Here is a 20,939-nt window from a genome sequence, read left to right on the forward strand (position 1 = left end):
TAATCCCCTCCAATCTGCCAGCTACACCTCCTGTCCAGTGGGTGTGTCAATTTGGATTCTGCTAAATGCTCTGTTAAACGCTCCATGAGATTGCCTGTTAATGTTAGCAATCCAGTGGCCTCATTGAAAACACCTTCAAATTATCTTTTATTGCCTCTCAAAATTGCTTTTACACTCAGGCTTCAGTGGTTAAATCGGATTGGCTGGGGTGTTTGAAATGGGATGGGGTCTGTGGTAGAAATAGTGTGAATCTTTCGGTGTGATCCGCCCTCTCTCTGTTGGAGAAAAAGGTTCTTGTGACTCCATGTGTATTAAGGGAAATGCATTCCAGCTTAGAGTAACATATGTCTCAGTTAAAGGAAAGAGGCTGTCAAAATTGGGAAAAGGACATGCAGAAAGTACTAATGTCCCAATGCCATCTGTTAGAAGGCCATTAACAATAGCAATATTCGTCCACATGCTGCAGAGGCAACTGTTGGTAAGAGACGGTGTAATGACCGAACCATATCATACATTATTCATTGGGATCAATCACCGCAGGCCTGCATGTGCTATCCACACAAAAAGGTCAAAGTGGATGTCAAGGTCTCAGATTGCACTGCGTCTAAATTATCACACTGGTAAAATTCAGATCAAATTTGAATCAAAAATGTCCTAGGAAACCCCTGAATAGCTCAATCTTGTCTATTCATTAGAGCAGCAGAATGGTAAGCTGCAAAAGTCTAACTCTTTTTTTCCCTCTGTTTGTCCTTCAACTTTCTCAAAAACTGTTGATCCAATTGGAGTCACACATGGCATATGTAATACTCAGAACCCAAGTGAGTTTAAAACTGGATTTGGTGCAATCTGGGCCAGTGGTTGCCCTATACTAAAGAACGTTGAGTTGTAGCCTGTAACTTTGGAGCCAATAGTATTTCATTCTTACCAGAGTACGTTGGACAGATCTACCCACAGAAATGTCAAGATACCTTTTTACTGAAGAACCCTTGTTGTACAATGTCAAGTATGGAGTTGATCGGATACAGCATTATGATAATGTGCTGCAAGTACTGGCCCATGTTTCAAACTACCGAAAACACCAAACAGACACCCTAACCCCCCTACAACCATTTATCTGCCAGCACCAAATGGTCATGCTCTATACAAGCACTGCACTAGTTAAGTTTTCCCTCTATGACTAGCAATTAAAGCAATAATGATCAATAACAGTATGGAATGAGCATTTATTCATGATCCATCCACATACAGTCTAGAGCTACAGACTTCTGAAATAAAACAAGAGCTTCCTTTGGTTGCTATGCAGGCTTGCTTTCTTTGAGAAGGACAGAATTTTAGATTACTCTGCATGAGTGAGGATGGAATGAGATTGATTTCCATCTTCAGTGACATCAATTTCATTTTTTCTTTATTACTAGTCCTCTAAAAATCCCTACATGCTCCCATAAAACACATTCAACTTTGGAATAATGTGACATTTTACAGAACATTGTAGCTTTAGGCTCACACATTTATAAAAGGTAATTATTTTATATCATCCTTGCCTATGAGGAGGCAAATTTTGTATGACTAAAGAGCCTTTGAGTAGTGCGTTAGAAGTTGCCTCAGTGAAATGTGCAAGATTACATATAAAATACAGTATTTGTTCTTCTATTCAATGTTGTGCATTACATTAAAAAAAAATTCTTGGGTAAAATGTTAAAAAGGTTAAAATATACTTGAGTGACTGTCATCATACTTCTGCTGCCAAACTATAGCTTATCTATGGGAATCACTCACATAATTTTAGAGTGAATCCTACCTGCTGAATGGATCAGAACAGCTAAAGCTGCTTCAGCTCCTCTGGAGATAGCACCTTCTTAGTGTGATCTAATTAGAGATTAAAAATAACCACTTTTTTCCTGAATGAGTGCCACTCCACTTCTGCAGTTATTGAATTTTTTTTTACAGGATACTATTAATTCATGTCATGACTTTGTGTGAGAAGTAGGTATCTCAAAGTTTTCTTGTAATGACTAAGCCTGTGAGAGGAGTATAATGTTGAAAATGGTGACACATTATGGTGAGGAATAAAAAGAAAGCCTTGGGCAAAGAAATACAAATTTTCCTTGGCCTGTGCATGGTAATGCATCATATAGTGTTTTAATAATGAATGCACCATGCATGCATGAGGAGATAGGCGCACACTGCCTCCCTTTACACTAAAGGAAGATGAGAGCTAAATCCTAGCCAACAGCATATTGCTTTATTATGATCAGATGAGGCATGGACTCATTTTTAATTCAGACAAATTGTAACTTAGCTTTTAGGAGTTTGACTTCAGAAGACTCATCTCTATCTGAACTGGTACACAGTTCCTTCCAGCACTGGTAGTGTAATGCTGATTAAGCTTATTTCCTCTTGTAGGCGCCACTTTGCCACAAATAAGGCTGTGATGACAGAGTTTGGGTCCCTTTTTGCTTGCTTCTCTCAGTCCCTAATAAGACTTTGAAGGGCAGAAAGGGAGCCTGCAGGTGCTCCCAGTTCAAACTGCCTCTAAAAGAGCCACGAAAAATGGGAAATCAGTCTTTATTTGGAAGTGAAAAGGCATTTGGAGAAACATTTTGCAATGTGCACCAAGCAGTTATAGCCAGGTTAAAAAGGTTTTCATCATGCAATGGTAGAAATGAGTCTACCAGTAGAGATTTGGTAGTACCTTTTCACTGCCAGAGTTATAAAGGGCAGGTTATGGTAAATCAAGTGTGTCTTGCATGACTTTGTCAAGCCTGGTAGCCCCAAGCACTACCTACCCCATGGCCTGAGAGTCAAGTGATCTTATATAAATTCATTTTTAACATATTTTGTTAAATTACAGTTACAGTTGAAAAAATGTAGAAACAATGATAAGAGGAGAAGAACAATCAGAAACAGATGTTCATGAATGCATGAAAGAAAAGCAGCAGGTCTGAGACCAGTGTTCTTTACCCTCATTTGCTCTAGATCTTGTGATTCTCAAAGAAGCTAACAATCTGGCTAACAGTTGCCTTTCACTGTATCATGATGTGGACAGGTATGGAAACGGAGTGTCAAGTTGAAATGATAGAGCCCAAGGAGACTTGCTACCTGCAACCCTTAAAATATGTAATACAGGCGAAGGGGAGGAGCTAAGTGTGCTTGACACTTCTAAGGGGTAGGTATGAATGCCTGTTTATTGCCCCTATCAGAAAAACAAAGGCCTGCATGCAGTCACATGACAAATACGTCTAAGTGGAGATCAAGGCAAACGCACATAGCTGTATTCACACCCCAATCCAGGTGGCTGTAGTTTTCTCGTTGACTGTTTGCTAACCGCTATTAAACAGCAAATGAAGGAGTCGACTGAACTAAATACACACAAGTGTACAGCTACACTGTTCTTCTTGTGGGGACAGTTTGGGTTCGGAGTGCGGTCGAACACGTCGAACATCAAATGAATTTAAGACGACATCACCTAGAGGGGCTGATAACCAGAGCTGTGCTAAAGGAACAGGTGTCCAACAGGCTATCCCCACTGTTTTTAACAAGCCTCTGGGTTGGAAGGCAAAGCGTGTCAAAGACTATTCAAAGCTTCTACTTTTTTCTGCATTTATGCACTAGAAGACCACCCAGATCTCAAGTGTATTAAAAGTTTTCAATCCTTGTGTCAATGTTCCAGCCTGTGTACACATCAGCCAGTCTGTGGTCCCTTACTGTCGTGGTGATAACAACTAGGTCTAGGTGACTGCACACTTCATAGATACTGTGAATTAATATAGTAATCTTGATTGATCTTGTTTTGCATCTTGTTTTCTGTGTATGGACCACAGGCAGAATAGTTGTTAATGGGGATGGGGATCCAATGTAATTTTAAAAAATGTAAAAAATCACAAAGATGAAACATCGCTCCCAGAGACACACATTTTATTGTGTCATATACGGTATTAGACAAATCCAATCAGGTGTTGTTTAGTCATTGATTTCATATAAATATTACGTTATCGCTATGTTGCTTTTTACTTTGCATAATTCTTTTGTTTTCCTCTTTTTTCGTTAAATGTTTAATAAACCCCAGGCTGTACCAACTATCACAGGTAGTTCTTAACAACACTCGTTGGAACAAAATGTAATTTTCATGACTGTCATGACAAAATAAATCAGAGAGACCTAGAAATATGCATGCAGGACTTTTTGTTGCTTTTTTCCAGTTGAACCAAATTCCTACCGAACCGTGACCCCAAAACCGAGGTATGATCCGAACCGTGACCTCTGTGAACCGTTACACCCCTATTGGTTATAGATAAAAAGAACTGGCAGCCAATAGCTTGAGTCACAAGATAATCTGAGGTCAGCTGTGACATGCCGGCGGGTCGCAGCGCTATGGAATCACATTCATGTCAAAAACTAGAGTGAGCAACTCAACATACCCAAGAGTAAATATATGGTTTCACATGTGCAGATATTAACTGCCACACACTTAATAAAACTCTTCGCGCACGAATTCAACAACCTTGCACATGAATTCATCAACAGACAACAGAGAGCTGAGTGGCAGCTGCGAGGGAGAAATACAACACAGGTGAGGGCAAAGAATTTCACTGTCTGCTATGCAAGCGTGGGACTGCAGCTGCTCTCTCTCTCTTCCCTAGAGGTGAGGCTCTGCTCGCTCGAGGTGAAGTTGTGCTCGCACGGAGCAAAAAGTTTAGACATTTGGATGCGGGGACCAAGGCTGGCTCTGTCCCTCTTATGATTAGTCACTGTCAACACCATCACGCCCACATAACCTTTCTTTACGATAAATTATGTTCCATAATAATCTTCTAATGTTCCCTTTTAATTGTTTATTTGGCATCTTAATAGAGGAAATGATATGTAAAAATAATAGGAATTAAAAACATTTGAAAATCATAATTTACCAAAGTAGTTTGCAATTAACTGTATTTCGACCGACCTATCAATTTATCGACTATTTTCTGTTGATGTAGTTTCATGTGCGTGCCCCTATTTTCACTGCACCTGCCCCTCTAAAGGTCTCTGCATGGGCCTAATGTAACATTTAAATTACAGAAACCTTTAAGCTTTCTCTACAAAAGACTTCAACTACTACTAATACTTGGGGGTTTATAGTTAATTTGTTGTCTCATTGCAGGTGTTTTTTTTTGCAGAGAATAAACATATATGACATAAATATAACATATAAGAGGGTCGGGCATTCCTACACACACATTAATGATCATGGAAAATGAGAAACAGAAACAGTCAGGTGGAGTCAGGTGGATATTACTGAAAGCAGGACATGGGTACCATGAGGTGCCAAATATTGTAGTCCAAATCAAACTGAGCTCTTTACAAAGTAATTATTATAAGACCTCAACTTCTTGACACTGCACAAAACGTTAGACTGCAACAGCCTGTCATCGGTTTCTCTTGTTTGACGGAGCTAAAGTTTCAAAGTTGAGAGAGTCCATTTAGCTCTCTAAAGGTTTGACAATCTAGGGTTACACGTCCACAGGGATCCAATGCTCACAGTGCTGACCTCTTTTTTCTTTAATTTGATGAATGACAAGGACAAACTATCTTCATTTCCTGATAGCTCAAAGACCTAAATTTGTACTGTGCTATAAGCAAGTATAGGACTGCAAACAGTTGTAACAAGATACACCACAGAGTCATCTCCCAAGCCTCTTTTTAAGTGCTTCTGAGTTGAACCTGTTTGGTACTCTTAAATTAAGCCTGATTAATATTAATCCTACAAAAACCCCTCATAAAAAAAAGCTTCCTCACAGGAAAGGCATAATGAGGCTACCACAACAGATGATGATCTCTGCAAAAAACAGCTAATAAACCCACAGCCTGCGCCTATTCTGTGAAAAACCCTCAGGAGAGGATGTTTATGTTCCTCCCACAGTACTTCACGGGGTCACGTGCACGTGTAATGTCATCTTTTAACCGTCCTTAGGCAATGCATCTCCTCTCAAGTCTCTCAGACCTGGATCTGTCTGATCCACTCCCCATCACTAAGGAGCCAAGCAGTCCTAGCTACAACAAAACCATCCTCTCTCTTGCTTCTCTGTCCGAATACTGCAAGAAAACACTGGCGTCAGTGAGATAAAAAAAATATATAGATGTGCAAGAGCTATTGGAGCTTGAAAACTACAGTCTGATCTAAAGGGGTTTTCTCTGACTGTTTCACGGTTAAGATAAAATATGAATTTGTTGAATCTACTAGAAACAATACCTAAAGCATTCATGGCTGACAGTTGTTTCCCATAAACTGTGTCCAAATCCAGTAGTTTTCTTTTCCCATCGTCAGTTCCATTCTGAAACACATTCTGGTTCAATAAACAGCCCTTAAAGCTTAGCAGCAGCCTGTCAGCACATACTCTCTTCTTGGCAGCTTCAGTTATTTGATAAGACAAAACAAAAATCACAGAAAGACAAAGAAAAAAAATCCACTAGGCCTAGCCTTGTACCTGCTTTGGCAGGATTTTCCCTAATGGACCTTTCCCCGAACGTGCGTGTGTCTGTCTCCTTTTAATACGATTTCACAGAGTGCTGCTCGACGCTCGCAGTCAAGTTTGTACAAATCCACTTGACAGAATCATCACGGTTGCTGCTTTGGTTTATAACAGATTACTCCTGATTCCCACATCAACACTCAGACTTTCTATTCAATATTTTGAATTGTTGGTCTAATACAGAGCACAAAGTGCAGCCTGTTAACATGCCAAGCCATTCTGATTTGTAGTGCTGAAAGGATAAAGTGACCAACACAAAGTAGTTGTCTGACTTGTAAATAGGGAGAAAAAGTCAAGTATTTGTTTGATTAAACGCCAATCTTGAGTTTGTAGAAGTAACCATTTGAGGAAAGTAATTTGCGGAAAGAGAAAATAATTTATAGTCATGTAAAGACTTATTTAAACCAGACACTTAAAAAAGGGAGTTCAACAATCCTTGAAAATAATATTAGCAGCAGCCCAAATAATTTTCTCATTTTCATTGAGGCTTATCTAAGTTGGGCATTTTTGAATTGAGACAGTACTGGTCTTATTAGACTCAGGACAAATGGTAAATGGCTCAGCACTTATTAAAGCTTTTGAATTATGTAAACCGATTGGCTGTTGCTGCACCTTACATACTAGATTTGCACACTATTTCCATCTCTGTTCAGAAAATATAGCTATCTTAAATCCTACTTGCAGTCATGGTTTTGGCATCCTCATGAGGCATACTGAGATTTAAAGAATCTCTCTGGTTGCCCTGCGGTCAACCACGCTTCCATCTTGCTCTGTAAGTGGAGCAGCATTAAGCTACGTCATCATGGCCACATGACCTGACTGATGATGTAACACACACTAAGTGAAACAATCTTACTGTAAACAAGAGAGCCATGCTTTGCTGTTTAAGAGAGCCAAAGGGTGAGATGACATTTATCATAAAGGCTGAGGACATTGGAATTTATCCCTCACCTTTCACAGGTTTACTTCATATGTTTTACTTTGATTTCAGGAGGTTACATTTTCTTTTTGTCAGAGGCAGTTTGGAAATTCTCTCAAATTCAAGTTGTCAGTTTTAAGGAGTATCAATTAATAATTATGTCAAGGGGCTCAACAGCATGCAGCCACCAGAGAGGAGAGAGATAGTTAATCCCTCCTAATCTCAGTTCAATTATACACCATCTATTAAAAGACTTCTTTCATTTCCATTTATCTAAACATAAATTTAAAAAAATGATCTATTATGGACATCTGTGCAGAATATTACTACCACGACATATTTGGATTAAGTAAAGGAAAACAGGACAAGTATTTATGGTTCAGTGAGGGGGGAAATAAATGATGAGAAAAAGAATGATCCGTTTATGAAAGGTAGACTGCTTTATATAACAACAAAATGGGGATGATGTGCTGTGGACTCAACAACACAGGAATTATGCAGTCTTATCTCAGTTATATCCATGTTTATGATGTATAATGGTTAACACTATTTGTTCCAGTGTCTATTATAACTGATATGACTGTCTGCATATCATCATTATTTTCATGTCACTTAAGCTGCAAGTTTCTCCTTAAACACTATATTGGTTTTTAGGTCTATGGAATGATGGGCAAAATGTCAATCAATGTTTTCTAAAGCCCAAGTTGACATTTGTCCATTATGGACATATACATTTTCCAACTACAAATGTACCACTGATTATATACTCAATCAAAATTCTCGATAAAAAAAGATAGCGAATAAAATGTTTTCATGTTTTTGGTTACACAAAATTGAATATTGGTCATTTAAAGTCACATGCTTCAACTTTCTTGTCACAATATCTGCCCAAAAGTTTCCTCTACTTAAGAGTGTTAACACGTGTTCTCTCTGCAGTTGCTCTGAAAAAAAGATTACAAACTTTAACTTTGACAGACAGTCCCTCTCAAACACAATGGGGATTCACAGAGGCCATAGTGATTCAAAAGTTATCAATGAATTTTAAATCTTCAAGAAACAAGAAACAATTCTGAGCTCTATAAATAGTAGTTTGGTTGAGTGCAGATCATGGGACAAAATAACAAGTGCATTTCAAATGCATCAATTCAATAGGCCTATAAGAAATTACAGCAGAAGAATAGACTGAATCAAATCATAAGGGTCTTGTAAATTGACATTTCTACATAAAATGTTCTATTAAACCCAAAAGAAACTGCATTATCATTACAATGCAGTGAGGGCTCCACTCCTTCTCCTGCCTGAGGAACACCCCTGCACAAATTGGATTGTACATAAAGGATTAAAAGGCTATCCCACAAAAAGCCAGAGCCATAACTGAGAGGACTACTCCAAGCATGATCACATGTCAAATGACTGAATTCACCATTTTTTTTATTTTTTTTTTTAAAGGGCGCGCAATGGCTATCAAAAATATAATTTGACACACCTCCCCCACATTTGGACTTACATAAGGACACATTTTTTTTTTTTTACCAACTTAGAGGATCTCGTTACAAAGCCTTTATCGTGGTATCAGATTACGTAACAGATGATTCAGAGTAGAAGTTGTGCTTGCTGTGTATCAGTGTGCCAGACACACACAATAAACCAACACAGTCCAGGGGGAAAAAAAGCCCAGCATATATTCTTTTGCAAGAAAGCATCAATCTGTCAAAGGCTCCTCTTTAATACAATTGCACATGAAGTCATTAAAAGGTTACACTTCAAAATACCACGTGTTATATTTTTTTGTGCACAATGTACCTTTAACAGGGAGACCGTGACTAAACCCCAGGAGGCTGTGTGTGTAGGTGTGTGTATGCGTGTGTATATATGTGTGTGTATGTGTGTAGGGAGCACAGAATCACTCCCCCGTCAACAACAACACACGTCCCAGCCAAGATGAGACCAAATACACGACTGCAACAGGACAAAAACACAAATTCCATACGAACGGCCTCATTAACACCCAATTTTAAAAATACCTCGTCCTTAACTGAGCAGCATCATGTTTTATTTAATGTACTACAACACCAAGTCAGCGCACAGTCTGGTCACGCAAGGAGCGTCGTTATGCGGTGCACTGGATGCTTGAGTGTCCGGAGAAAATGGTACCCTGACTGACACATTAGCAGCAAGCTGTCTTTACTTTAAAACACACGCCCCCCCCCCCCCCCCCCCCCCCACCACCACCTCGCGTCGTCGGCTGTAAGCTAATTAGCAGCAGTCGCAGTACCGTTACCGTTGCACCTGCTACAAGGAGCGCGTACGGGCGGAGGGAGGGGGGTTGACCAGGGAGGAGAGGGGATGCCTGACCACTAATAAAGGGCAGGGAAATTAAATTAAGGGGGGAAAAAATATATACATATATTAACATGTGTGGTTAAAAGAAAGCGAATGAGAGTTGAATTATTAAGATTCTTACCTGTACAGCCCACGAGAAGCAAGGCTAGAAAAATATCCCTTGACTGGACCATCGCAACTCCCGAGTAAACGATAAACGGCGAAGCTAGCGTCTATTCTCCGCTCGGTCCCTGCGGTGCTGCCCTCGGGTTTCCTGCCTGTTTTCTCTTAGTAACTGTTCATCCTAATCTACGTAGAAATCTGAGCTGGTCGGTGATAACTGTCAGCAGGAACAGCAGCAGCAACGTCGCTGATGACAGGCAGCGGCTCAGAGATTAGCAGAGACGATGAGCGCCAGTGCTCTGTTCAAAGTCTGACTGACAAGCAGAGCCTTCTCACACACGTGGATTAATCCGCGCAGGCGAAATAGTGCGCGGATCTCAAAAGGCAAACAGTGTCATTGGGAAATCCCCACCACACATCTGATAATGCAGACAACTAATTGATAGTTCGTTTTAATGTTTTATATTATATCATATTTTTTAAAGCACTCAAAAATGAAATTCGCCATGTACTAGCTCAAGAAAGATAGGCTAACGCTGTTTTTTTTGTGTCACAAATATTTAGCCATTTAAAACGGTTCATGGTGTCAACACCTCATGAGGATAATCATGAAGAGTTTAAACAATTAATTTATTTCCACAATGTAATAAGAGGGTCATTTTAAAATTGAAAACGAGTCACACTCTAAGAGTTTAAACTAATGTGTTTAATAATTGATTTAGATTTCCTAAAGCTTCAATTAAAAACTAATTGCTGGTAGAGTTCAATCAGTATTTAACAATACGTAACAATCAGTCGATTAATCAATAGTTCAAGTGACATTCATGTAATTGGCAAGGATTCTCATAATTGATATATCAGTCATTTTTGAAATCCTTCATGTCAAACTGTCTCCGGACGCAGATTGTGATTTGTGAGCATTTATCTGCAGATTTATTGGTGTTTAAAATTGATAGAATTGGTAGTTGGCAGTTGGTGAAAAGATACATTTAAAAGTAACTCTAGAAATAAACCTTTTAGAAAGGAACTGTAGCAAAACATGAACCCAATAAATGGATGAAAAACTGGTGAAGCATTTTATAAGATTATATTTCACAGATGAAAAACATTTAAAATGGCCTTATTAACAATTAGTCAGAAACAAAAAAATGTATTTTACAGTCCTGCAAGACAACAATTTTACCTCTTATAGTTTATAATAAAACATTTAAAGGGGGACCCATTTTTGTCGTTAGTAATAAAACTCTGAGGGAGATCTCGATTTTAAAAGAGGTCATAGAATAGATCATACAATATAGCCAATAATAAAAATTAAAGAGTAGCTAGTCAACACAATGTCCTTTTTCAGATTTATTCACATCAGTCATGTTTCTAAAAAAATTGACCTTCAAACATGAATGACCCAAGGCAGTTTTAATGACAATCCTACATTTCTTAACAATAAACGCACATATTTGTTGTTATTAAATTATTTGTTTATTTTCCCCCCACAAACAGACACATCTACAATTCCTTCAATTTTTAAAACCCTCACAACCCCCTGAGATAATTTAACATAACCCCAGTGACCTCAAAGGCAGCTATGGCAATGAGCACAAATGCTATTAGCTGTAAAAAAAAAAAGAAAAATAAATAAATATATATTTTCCAATCATGAACTGTAAAGGGCATCATCAGAACAAATTTCAAGTATTTTCTCCTCGGCCTAACATTCTCGCTATAGATTTTCAGGTTACATTTATCGTGTTCTGCAATAAGAACGCTTTGCTTTTATCAAAATATTGCCGAAGAGTGGAACAAAATTGTAGACACAGAATGTAAAACCACAGTTTCTGCCTCCTCATATTTTTGTAAAAGCAATGCTATGAGTCAAGCACTACCTCTGACCCCCCTAACCCCCCCTGGATGACCAAAGAGAGCCTTATGCAACACCCTTTTATTTATGGCTGTAAAGTGAATGGTACCTGAGAGAACAACAGACGTAACGGAAGAGAGGCTTGTTTGCTTGCACAGCAGGGAGGAAGTGTAGCGTTTGGCACCCTCAGAGATCCTTTCTGCCTTTGATTTGCACTGTTGGCCAGAGGAGAGATTAAATCTGCCAAACATTTAATAAAGCCAAATCAATCTGTGGGCTGGATGAGAATATAAATTGTGGTCAAATCTTGCACTTTTACTGCAACCCGACCTTCGACAGTAATTCCCTCCAAACATACCTCCGCTGGGAGTGTGGCCCCAAAAATGTCCCCGGACTCTTCCTTCCACCAGTCCTTTTTTTAACCCCTTGTCTACCTAAAAAAAACTAGCCAGTGGAGAGAGGGGGTGAGTAAAAGGTTAGCTCAGTGGGATTAGGCCACGGTGGAGGGGACACAGTGGCCTAAACCCACGTATCTTGCCTCAGCATCACAGAGAGGAATAGTATGACTCATCTGATGACTCATGCATAAATGCCCTCTGAAATACTGTGCTGTTTTATTCAGTGTGCACTCAGGTTGAAAAGCTGATGTTGCTTCTTTTAAAAAAATATATGTTTTGGTTTTCCTTTTAGTATATTTGCTGTTCACTAACATTTTTAATTCACATGAAATTTTCAAGGGGTTGCTTTTAGAGGAAAAAGATGAGGATATATGAAAAATCAAATGGAATTATTTAAGGTTATTAAATCTTACAAGTCCCAATAGCCAAATTCCTCTGCGTTAATGAATAAAAGCTGAACTGGTAACATCATTTTCAATATCTCATAAAGAAGACTTAAAAAAACATATCATTTGAGTAATCTGTCCAACAATTTCACAAAACTGTGTAAAAAAACAAAACTACTACCAATAACAGTATTCTTAAAGTTAAGCTACTACTAATTAAGTAGGCTATTAATTTAGTTTTTTTTTCTTGACTCAATATACCTATCATTTGAATGGAGGCATTTTATCGTGTAAAATGCCTCCACCCCTCCTTATCAACATGTTTTTTGAAAGACATGTATTTAAAAAAAGTGTGTAAAATATTTGTGAAAAAATCTCTCCTTCAGTTGCTGTATAGTGGGTCAATTACAGGCTACACTCATTAAAATACACCTGAAATGATTGTCCTGACGCAAAACAATAAAAAATGTTAAAGTATGTGTGGGACTCTTTGATCCAGTAGATGTCACCCTTGAGCACCAGCATGAAACCAAAACAAACTGCTGTTTGACGACACTTCCCTCATACTAATGCCTCCACTTTCCTCCATCAACACACCTACTAACACCCTTCACTCATGTTTTCCCATTACGGAGTTAGCGGCGAGTTAAGGGCAAGTGGCGTACAAAATTGTCCTTGGCTTGTCCTTTAGCTAGCTCGTAGCTTTGCATGTAAATTTATACAAAATTACTGTGATGTACTGTAAAACAAAAACAAAAAAAAACTCTTCAACTCAACATTCAAATAAGCAGTCAGAGTTATTCTTCTTTTCTCTAGTCCATGACTAAAACAGCTTTTATACGCAAGGGGAGGAGACAGTAATGTAAACCTGATTTAAACACAGCTTTGACAACAATACAGGAATTGGGAATTAAGCTTCTCACTCATTGTAGACAGGCATGACTCAAAGAGACATTCACATAGGATATACATGATTTCTGTTATATTTACAGTATGTGTAAAATTCACACATTCTTACTTTAAGAAAAAAATCAAATGCAGGTTTTATTTGACAGGTGCAGTTTCAATACTCAGTACTGGATTATTTCAGTCAGTACTTTAAAGGCTTTAACTACTAATTTACAATCAGTCTTCTTTGTATTACTCTCCACTTTTGTGTAGGAGTTGCTTGGAATGCTGCACCACCACCAGTCATCTCTATAAAACATAATGCTACAAAAAAAAGACTTATATGAGCCATTACTTCCATTTGCTGTCCATCGGTGTTGAAGTACAACAACAGTCTTTGATCCACTTAAGACTCCCACAATCCCTTTGAAAACTTGGCCAACCTCTCCTTGGCTTTATGTCTCACGTTCAATCACATATAGTAGTGGTGTTATTGGTAGCAGACTGTAAATGCTGGTAAACATAATCCTTCTTTCGTTTCATTTTCCCTTTAGTTTGGCGCAGAGAAGCGCTGGAGTGAGTGTTCAGTCATTTTAAAAAACATGTACAACCCTGTGATACTTCAAACGCTTGTTTCATTACCCAGCAGGCTGCCTGAAGTTATTTTGTGTTTTCTTCTATCTCTCTGTTTCTCTCTGTCTCCCCCTCTTTCTCCTGCCTCCTCTCATCCTCTCACACCCATTACAGCCATGAACACACATGCATATACTCCTCTGTGCTCACACTTAAAATACAAACACACACGCACTACATTTAAATCTAATTTCACTGCGTTAAATAATACATCTTTAATCTATTAATCTATCTATCTGCAGTATCTATCATTTAATGTGTCTTTGTTGGCTGAACTGTCAGCATATTTCCCAGGGAGGATACATGTGAGCCTCCTCCACTGTAGGTTTTAAAATAGCTCCTCTTCCCTCCTCCACTACTGTAACAGAAGGCCACATACAGTTCTGCTATGAACATTCGTTTCCAGGTCAGGCGGAGGTCAGTTGCACACAGAGGGGAATACATTCTCTTTTTAGTGCTTATGCGTGTCACTAATGAGAAAAAAATAGGGAAGCTACAATGACTGGGTAGCTTTGTGTTTTTAAAAGGACCCTCTTTCTGACTCTCTCAGTATTTATTACATAATCAATTACCGATTTAATCAGGCGAAGGAAAGGGAAGTCAAACAAAAACCCCTCTGTGGTGTTGGAAAGGCAGCATCATGGCTTGGCAAACAAGAGATTTAATAATGGTATCATTGAATGTTTTTCATTTCCGTTGTCTTTTTTGCTGCACTGTGTATATTTCTTTAAAAATAAAGAAAGATCTTTTTAGTAATGATCTTCAATTTCATCCATGAACATGGAAAAATAGCCAGCTGCTCAGTGCCAAAGCTATTGATTCGTCCAATTCAGTGTCGGGCAGTCAAGATGAATGACTCTGTGAAGAGCTTGGAGAAGGCTCTGAGCATGGATGTGTCATTCAATTATCACCTTTAGTGCAGGAAGACTAAGCGTCCTCTAATCTCAGGACTAAGGGCTTGGTATCAGTTAGCTGAGAGTGGGAGATGGTGTTGTCAGACAGTGGATTCATTGTCCTGAAAGTCTGTCCTGCAAGGCACACAGGGCTCCTTTGTGGAGTGCAGATATTAATCTGTGGAGGCAGAGATCTGGAGGAGTCTGACTAAGCTCACATACAACCACACACACACACATCAGCACACACAGAGAGACACAGACCCAGCCATATGCATATTCATTATGTAACAGCAGAAAGAGAGGATGCAGTGTCCAGTAGCACGCAGCTTCCCCGTCATAAAGATTTCATTATTTTCACATGATTTACACAACACATTCAGACTGCTGTAACTCGTCCTCGCCGCTGCAGACGTAAGGTGCCATTGCCAGATGTCATTGTAATGCTCCAACAAACTTTCATCATCAGCAAGTACAAAGAAGGCTTAGTTCCACTGATGGTTCAGTGTGTGACTGCCAGAGGAGTGACAACACATCACCTCGGCTTCATCAGCGAAATCCAGAATGCGGGACAAATATTCTTTGGCCACATTGTGACATAGTGAACCCAGTCACACAAAAGGTTCATTTGAGTTATAAAATTCAAGCAGATTCTCCAAATCAGAGCTGTGTGGACGGTCTAAATGTGCACTTTGTCACTTTGATTTTAAAAGTAATCTTCCAGTGGAGACAAACCGCAGAGTTCATTCATTATAGGACTACATATTTAATTCATAAGGTAAGTAATGCAGTCCAATACAAAGAAAACAACAAGCTGTAGCATCACAGAGTATGGTTGAATAAACACCTCTCAGACATAAAATTAAACCCATGTCTATCATTTTCCATTGTTTCTCCTGTGTTATTAACATTAAACTGTGATTTACTTTATCCCCTGCACTGGAAATCTGCATGATGCTAAGTCCTGCTTTAGTTTTAAATAGATGCTTCTAAGACAGTGAGCAATGCTCATAAAAAAATAAAAAAAAAACACACAATCTGAGTCCAACCAAACAAAAGCAAAAGATGAAATCAAAAATATGTTATGGATATCTGCTGCCACCTACAGAGGTAACCTATTACAGCATGTAAATAGAGCCTTTTAAATATAGCATCACATCCATTTACACTGCTACATGCAATGAGGTCTTTCTGGCTTAAGGGGGCAGCATGCCTCCACTTAAAAAGGCAAACTCTTTCCAGAGTTCATCCCTGCTTTTTTAAATTCATGCATGGACAGTGTACACATGCAATTAAGACTTAATGAGAACTAATGCTGATCACTTTCCTACTGTAAAAGCGGTGTAATTGGGAAAATAGGGGATAATAGATTTTCATGGTGTGCCCCTGGTGTCTGGCCCCAACCTGACTGTCCAGCTGGATGGGAGGTTTAGTGCACAGGCCGTTGCTGCTGCAGGGATATTTATTGCATTTGGTATTGTTGTTTATTTTGTAGTTCTAGGGATTTTGTTTACCACTGCTTATTTTAAAATCTCACCCCACACAGCTGGGTAATTTGAATCTTTTTTTTCTGTGTTCATTTTGTGTTTGTCTTTTTCACACGTCGATGTGTCCAACTATGCAGATGCATTATCAAAGATCAAAGCTGTGGTACTCAAAGCCATACCTTCAAGGGCTAATTCTTCCTTCAGAGATTTTTTGCAGGTTTAAAAGTTACATTTTCTGACTTCCTGAGCAGAGAGAGAGGGAGAGAGAGAGAGAGAGAGAGAGAAAGAGAGAGAGATCCTTCACTGGCATTTCTCAAAATCCTCATATCAAGGGATTGACGCCTGGAACCAAGAGAACCAGCTACCCCATACTCATAGTAGCTTGTGGTGAGTCTACCTTTGATAGTTATGACATTATGGATAACAATCAAATTGGCTATGGAGAACATGAATGGGATTTTTACTTCTGGAACCACACTATTGAGCCCTTTTATAGAAGTGGAAACAACCTTGGATGCGGAGCCCTGTTCATTCCTATGAAAGCTGCTTAGTGGCGCAAGAAGCAAAAAAATTCAGATTCACACACTAAAAGGACCCGGCCCATAGAGCATTCACCCTTGAAGGCGCAGTCCCATGACTCTGATGCACTTTCATTATGTTATGAAAATATCTCTGGATTCAGCTTTAATTGCATTTCACAACGTTTAGGGCCTAATCATTTTAAAAAGGGTTATATATATATATATATATATATATATATATATATATATATATATATATATATCTCTCTCTCTCTCTCTCTCTCATCTGCTGGTTATAGTCGTCTCTTTCCCAGTCTCTTTGGGCCCAATGTCGGCATGTGATACTGCAATAGCAGGTTTGGCAAACCATCCAAAATGTTTTCACAGTCGCCTCACTTCCTGGGGGCTTGGTTGGCACAAACAGTGGCCTCTGTTTGAAGTTTCAGGGGAGCTGAAAAGAGGCATAAAACATACACCCTCAACAACAGGTAACATAGAGTTTTATGTTAACATATTGGCAAATTAAAGCAATGAAAACATGTGAATTGCCTCAAATAGTACCTTTAACATCTTGTAGTTAATTATGAATGATATAATTTGCTCTGTAAACAGACTTAATTGTCAACGCAACCCCACACACACACACACACACACACACACACACACACACACACACACACACACACACACACACACCACACACACACACACACACACACACACACACACACACACACACCCACACACCCACACACACACACACACACACACACACACACACACACACACACACACACACACACACACACACACACACACACACACACAATATCAATCAACAGACAAATTGCAGTAATAAGTGCCTGGAATACACCTAAATTGCTTCTGATGATATGTATATAATGACATATAATGACTTCAACACAGATGTTTCCTCTAAACAGGTGGCAAAGAGCTACTTGGTGTTATAAAACCAACACAAGAATACAGCCTCACTTCCAAATACGCTTGTCGTTATTTCTAAAGGGTATTAACAATTAGAGTAAGATTTTAATTTTGAGATATTCACCACCAACTGCTGAAACATCCCCCAGACCAATCTCAGAATGTACCAGCTTCAGTAAGGTGCAGTGTCAGTTTACATCAGATCCTCGGTCTTTCAGGAAACCTGTCCCTTTGAATCTCACTCAAGATGTATGACAAGCTTCTTACATACTCTAACTCCCTTTCAAACCCTGGGCTATGCAGAACACGGCTCTCAGTCATCAAGCTGCCTTCAGGATGCTCTCTGCAATACTAAACACAGAGGCACGCTAAAGTGAAAAGATGAGGGATGCACGAGAAATGCAAACATGTAATTGATCACAAAGTGTAGTATTAGATCATCAAAGCGAATTTGAAAACAAGGGTATACATTAATTAAACATCAACAGGTTGCAGGAAATATAGTTGATTGGTTAAATTGGTTTTAAACTGAAAAAGGTCATTGTCCCACCTATTTGTGCTACCTCTTAAGAGCAGTCTTATTTCCACTATGTAGTAGTAACTGCTCAGGGAATTTTGTTATTTGGTGCCCAATAGGAGCTCACGAATGAGAGCTGGCCTGAGAGTGTTTGTCAATTCAGTTTGACTTTAACAGGTTTTCCAATGTGCAGTGTTTATGTGAATAATGTTATGGCCTGGCAAGCCTCTCGAGTCCAGCAGGGCTGATTTCCTGCAAGCCAACCTGGAAGTTAACTCTGCCACGGTTCGTTGGCTGCAGTCCTCCCCTATAAGTCTAGTGGGGTTTTCAACGCGCCTTCACAATGCTGTTTGTGTTAAACGCAAGCAGACACCAGTTTAAATACAAGTGAGATTGAATCTCTGTCACCAGCGGTCATCCACATGCAAACAACACCATGCAAGTTGATCTTTATAAACTGTAAAAAACAAAACAAAAACAAACAAAAACAAACAAGTATCCTACAAAACATTAACTGAATTTAAAAAGACAAGATTTAGACGGACATAGGATTTCATAGCAATAAATATGTGCCTTTTTACAGCCTTTGTGCTAAGCCAACTGTCTCTAGGCTGTAACATATATCACACACTTTATGAGAGTGGTAGCATATAAATCTCCTCATCTCACTTTTTCAGCTAAGGGCGAATAAGCATATTTCCCAAAATGTCAGATGTATATCTTTAAAGATATGTCCTATTTAAGACACTTCCACCAAATTCCATTCGTATCCTAATTTTTCTTTCAGCTAAAGGGAATCAGGGCTCAGGAATGCTAATGAGTTCAGATTTAAAGGCTCAAAAGTGGACTGCTCATTACTTTGGAGGCTGCTGCATAAAAGACAGAGATGACAGAGACACATGGGTTTAATAGCATGTTCGGTCATTTAAGCTAGCAAAACACACTTTCACCAAAGCAGCTATACTTTGCAACATAAATGTATTCATAGCAATAAATATTTTTGGAATACCTGTGCAACTCACTTTATTATCTATAGCAAATGACTTTATATGGTCCTATTTGTTTAAAAAAAAATACATATATATAGTAATAAATTATATAATGACCATGGTAGACGGATAGGATTCTGTTTTCTTTTTTATTTTAAAAGCACATTTCTTCATGTAATACCATTTTGCATCACTCTGACTCCAAGTCAAACAGGAGCTAAGGGCAGAGAGGTACCTGATTTTGAAGTATATGGACTTCAAACAGAATAAGGTGGACTTTGAAGGGGAGATGTTCATTTTTACCCTCCTTTTTTCCCCCACCTCGGTTGATTGTGTGAGAAAGATAAGAACAAAGAATTTTTGCCTGTTGCTGATTTCCTTTGACCTCAGTCACAATCCAAAGCCTTTCAATCATGTCTTGTCTTTTCTTTTCATCTATAAGTAAACTGACAACCTGGACAACTTTGCTCAAAGACCTTAATCTAAGGTCAGATATGTCTCAATGTTACAGAATTTCTTGTAATCACTTTCACAGTCAATGTTGGAAGTGCTAAGCAGAAAACCTGTCAACAACAACCAGTGAAAGGCTTGATAATCAGGAGCGTACATGATCAAGACAGTACACAAGCACACACACACACACACACACACACACACACACACACACACACACACACACATATATATAGCCTATATATATATATATATATATATATATATATATATATATACTATCAATTCCCCACCTATCTGAGAAACATCTGAAATCATGAAAGCATTTGCCGTCTTTGAAGTGAATCCATCACATTTTTATGCCATTCTTCATTACAACCTCTATCATGCGTTGGTGAAAGAGGTACCTAACAAAAGTCATTCCAGATAAATATATTTTGCACTTTGAAGTGATTGTATAAGATGGAAAAAAAAGTGAAGATAATATCATGAGCATTAATTTATCCCCCTTAAATCTCATGTTTCATGTATGGCCGTGTTTGAATGCATGGGAACCAATTTATACTTATATACAGTGTTTGTTCTCATGAACAAAACATTAGTTAAATTGTGTTTGAATAAATATTACACTGCAGTAAATTGTGATCTTTAATTCAGATCTTACATAATAACAAAAAAAGAAGAATGTCTCTGTGAGGCTATAGCCATGTGCTTTAAGCTAAACGCTAATGTCAGCATTGGAATTCAATGCTAACATGATAATGTTTTTAAGAATTCACATTAGCCTTTAAAAGGATAACAATGAATTACATTTTAAATGGAAAAATAGATGTCCTTTATGTGTGCACATTTTTGCATAAAGGTAAGACACAAAGTTGTTCTCAGTCTGGGATTGAAGGAAATCTCTATTATCTATCTATCAGTGTATCTGAATAATAGTCTATTTTCTATTGTAAAGTGTGCATATTAAGTTTCCCAGTTTGGGAAATTGGAAAAAGTGTCTTATCCAAGAATGATTGGTAATTGGCAGCCGGGATTTTTTTTAATTTAAATCTTACTGAGAGAGTTCCAAGAGCTATTCATGTTTCATCATTTGGTTTG

The 20,939-nt window shown here is 38.5% G+C and overlaps 1 protein-coding gene across 11 annotated transcripts in view; it reads right to left on the reverse strand.

Annotated features, from left to right (window-relative positions):
• ncam1b (neural cell adhesion molecule 1b) overlaps positions 1 to 10,179 on the reverse strand; it is a 72,270-nt gene extending 62,091 nt beyond the window's left edge. For 3 of the 11 annotated variants that reach the window (XM_065959948.1, XM_065959949.1, XM_065959952.1), the window contains exon 1: positions 9,893 to 10,179. In XM_065959948.1, coding sequence (XP_065816020.1) covers positions 9,893 to 9,944 — 52 coding nt within the window. In that variant the 5' untranslated portion in view covers positions 9,945 to 10,179. The remainder of the gene's footprint in view (positions 1 to 9,892) is intronic. The other 8 variants (XM_065959951.1, XM_020655051.2, XM_065959947.1 and 5 more) reach the window with 4 other exon arrangements.
• Between the last annotated feature and the right edge of the window lie 10,760 nt (positions 10,180 to 20,939).

Source organism: Labrus bergylta, chromosome 11 (assembly GCF_963930695.1).
Source record: "Labrus bergylta chromosome 11, fLabBer1.1, whole genome shotgun sequence".
NCBI classification, from domain to species: domain Eukaryota; kingdom Metazoa; phylum Chordata; class Actinopteri; order Labriformes; family Labridae; genus Labrus; species Labrus bergylta.